We start from the raw sequence: 3954 nt of genomic DNA on the forward strand, positions 1-3954 counted from the left end.
TAAACGAACTGGAAACAGGCCAATTGCCTATGTGTATGAAGGACAATGGATTAGTCCAAGTTGGAGATTTACCATGGAACATGGCAACATCACCTATTCTTTTGTCTTCTGCAAGAAGGATGTAAACAGAGAAGGTTTTTGTCTACGTTTACATCATGAACACTTGAGGTTTTGAGCCAAGAAGATCAAAACAGCTTGATCCAATTTCCTTTACAAAGCTTTTTCTGTGGTGACAACAGGACAGGAGAAGAGTTGTAAATGCAGATTATTCACCAGTTGACTCTAACCCCCACAGGATGCCTACAGTGAGAAAATTTGGGGAGTTAATAGGAGTCATAAAGAAGGGTGTTCACCAGGCTGCAGCTTTGAAGCTAGCTGAGAGCCACATGGACAGACAATAAAGTCAACTGATGTGTTTAAATACATATGTCTATATACAGTTGGATTGTAGTGACATATGATTTTTGAGAATGATGATTCTTCTTGTTCGACTTTTGACATTCAGTTGTTTACTTGCAGAAATACATAATGAATCGCACGACAGGAGTAGATCCGCCACAAGGCTGGATAGGTTGGTTACTGTCTGGTCCTTGGTGGCATCTTCTTTTGAAAATATTAATTCCTGTTTTTGTATTGTTGATACTGATTTGCTTATGTATAGGATGCATTTTACCTTGTTTAAGATCAATGCTGACTAAGATGATTTCCAATACATTTTTTAAGTGATCTAGTAGCTCTGTTTGGAAGTTCAGTTAACGCTAGAAATGTGTTTTGGAGGTTCTACGTGTTTTGTCTCTAAGGACCACCGCATATACTTATATATAAACATATATAAATAAAACCAACTTTTTTTTACATTAGTAATTCCTTTTGTGCATAATTTTATATTATTGTTAATAATAAATTAATTAAAGCAACAAAACAACCTGAAGAGCCGGTTGGGAGCCAAAAGAGCCGGTTCTCTAATAAGAGCCGGAAATCCCATCACTAATATTTTCATACAGCATATTGAGATTTGTCACTGGAGGAAACATTTGTAGGCCAGTGTATGTTTGTTCAACCTGTAAATCTTCATATTTCACAGTCACGTTACACATAGTTGAGATCACCCAACCCACTGCTCTAATGCAAGAAGGAATTTCCTCTTAAGCAAACAGAACATACAACAAAAGAAAAAACAGGTCACTCAAACTAACCTGCCTTGACAAATTAAAAGTAGCAGAACTTGTTTTGAAGTAAGAAGAAAAGGCCCTCAAGGCAAATTCTCACGAGGGCCTAAGAGTACATCTTTCACCATCTTACAATACTGTGATTGCAGCCATTCCCCAACTCTCTGTCAATGGTACTCATGGCCAATGATCAGTGGGATTTGATCAATGGTTGTTGATCAATGGTCATGAGAATTTGCATAATCATGATGAAGGAACTGACCTCCCAGCCCATTGTTCCTTCAGTGGTGCTAGTTTCAGTCATTATGCAAATGTACTGTTTATAAGATTGGGGAAACCTGCAGTCAGCTGAGACTGAAGAAGTCACTTGGATGAGTGATGAAACGTTTCTCCCACAAAACGCTACGTCCAGATGAACACAACCAACTTTTGGGGATTTACTTACCTGAATGAGCATGCATCAAGAGGTTTTAACCCACTTTGGCAAGGACTGCCTAAAGCTAAATTTAAAAGCAGAAAATTAGAGGCCATCCAGGCCTTTATGTTTATGTGTGTTATCTGGCTTCATGGATAGATAAAGTTGGGTGTCATCTGTATAGCAGTGAAAATGTATGCTATGCGTTCTTATGATGATAATAATACAGTACACTATGATATCAGCAGGACTGAAGTGATATCTATTTATTAGGCACAACTGGAAGTCTTGTTATTCTGCTAAAGTTTTTTCCCACCAGTTTTTGCAAACACTTTAGAAAATTATATTAGCTTCAATAAAAATCATTTAAACATTTGCAATGTTTATTACCTCATTGTCTTACTTTAAACTAATTATTACAACAATACAAAGTTTTAAACTTTAGGTGATCTCAGTTATAATATTGTATTAAAGCATTATTGCAACTAATTGTACTATTAGCCATCAATACAAGGACGAGACAGCTTTAAAGATGGAATACAGATAAGGCAGGTTTAAGGGTGCAGTGAGAACTGAACATAACTGGCATCTCTTTAGTTTTTCTCTCTCTTTCAGTTTACAGTTAAAATGAAGACTGGCCATTTTAATGTCACCTCACAGATTATCATCATCACCAGGAGACCAAGATAACAATGAAAGATTACTGAACATCTGTTTTGTTGATTTGTTTGTGGCATTTTCTTTCAGCTGTCTTGTGTAACAGTTTCCAAAATGCTGATAGATTTTCACTAAGTGCAGCCAACACCTATGATACTCTCAGAGGTTGGGGAAACAGTAAGTCAATTTTAGTCAAATTTACTTGAGCATACAGTCAGTTATATTCAGGTGTGTTGCATCAGGGACACATGGAAAAGTTTCAGGACACCGGCCCTCAAGGACTGGAGTTTGACACCCCTGTCCTACATAGTCTCCCGTCAGAGTTGTGGCTCTGTAAGAGTGATAGATTTATGGACTATAGAAACATATGATATTGTTACTGTGCTTTACATTAAGTTGTTTACAATAAAAGCAAGGAAACACTTATTTTTGCATGACTTTTAATTTTCACATTGAATTAATGAAGAGAATAAAGGCACCATATCAGTTGTTTTTTGTTTTTGTTTTTAATGATGGATAAAATCTGAATGAAATTTTTATGAACCATTTTTGTAACTTAATTCTCAAAATATGCTTTAATCTCAGTGTTCGACATTCACACATAAGAATAACGTTTCATCCAGGCGATTAAAATTTGTCACAGGAGAAAACATTTGTAGGTCAGTTTCTGTCTTTTAACGTGTTAATCTTCATAAACCACAGTCACGTTACACACAGTTGAGAGCACCCAAGCCGCTGCTCCGCCAAAACTGCCAAATAATGCAGTGGCAGCCCATGACAAACCTGCTGCACCTACAGTGAAATCATGTTAGACACTATTAGCTCTATTAGCTTATTCAACATGAGCAAAGCTTTTAGAGAGAGAGAGAGATAATATATAGTAAATTATTCGGTTTACCTGCTGACTGCAAAACAGCCACTGCACTTCCTGCTGCCACTCCTCCTCCATTGGCCACAGCAGCTGCAGACATCATGCTTGCAGCGTAGGAGCCTGCAGCTATTCCTGCTGAGGTGAAACCAGCAGCTCCCAGAAGAGCAGGAGTCAGAATCACAGTTCCACCAGCTCCTAAAAAAACCCCAAAAAACATATATTAAAGATTTTCATTTCAAAATTATGCTGTGGTTAATGTCATGGCATACCTGCAGACACAAGGACCGTCTTGCCTGTTAAGGAAATACAAAAAGATGTCAAATAAATTCTTTACAATAATAATAATAATAATAATTCATATCCACTGTATAATGGGATAACACTGTTATTAAAAAAATAGACTCACATATTTCTTCCCATTCCATGTCTGTGCTTTCAAAGATAACATTCAAATGACACCAAGAGCTCAACTGCACAAACCTGATGTATGTTATTTACTTTACTTCCAAGAACTACCCCTCCCATTTATCAAATATGAACAGAGGAGGAGGAGCACAGGGATGTACCTTAAAAAAATAACACAGGCATGTACAGGGAGTGCAGAATTATTAGGCAAGTTGTATTTCTGAGGAATAATTTTATTATTGAACAACAACCATGTTCTCAATGAACCCAAAAACTCATTAATATCAAAGCTGAATGTTTTTGGAAGTAGTTTTTAGTTTGTTTTTAGTTTTAGCTATTTTAGGGGGATATCTGTGTGTGCAGGTGACTATTACTGTGCATAATTATTAGGCAACTTAACAAAAAACAAATATATACCCATTTCAATTATTGTTTTT

The 3954-nt window shown here is 36.6% G+C and overlaps 1 protein-coding gene across 1 annotated transcript; it reads right to left on the reverse strand.

The window, feature by feature from the left end:
- Positions 1 to 3095: 3095 nt before the first annotated feature.
- LOC121815024 (interferon alpha-inducible protein 27-like protein 2) lies at positions 3096 to 3537 on the reverse strand. Its single transcript, XM_042223748.1, has 3 exons — positions 3519 to 3537; positions 3382 to 3405; positions 3096 to 3307 (listed from the first exon to the last, which is right to left on the reverse strand). Exons 1-3 carry the CDS (start codon positions 3535 to 3537, stop codon positions 3096 to 3098), a joined length of 255 nt encoding a protein of 84 aa, XP_042079682.1.
- Between the last annotated feature and the right edge of the window lie 417 nt (positions 3538 to 3954).

This window comes from Haplochromis burtoni, unplaced genomic scaffold (assembly GCF_018398535.1).
Source record: "Haplochromis burtoni strain Fernald_Lab_line unplaced genomic scaffold, NCSU_Asbu1 Contig_119, whole genome shotgun sequence".
In the NCBI taxonomy this organism is placed as follows: domain Eukaryota; kingdom Metazoa; phylum Chordata; class Actinopteri; order Cichliformes; family Cichlidae; genus Haplochromis; species Haplochromis burtoni.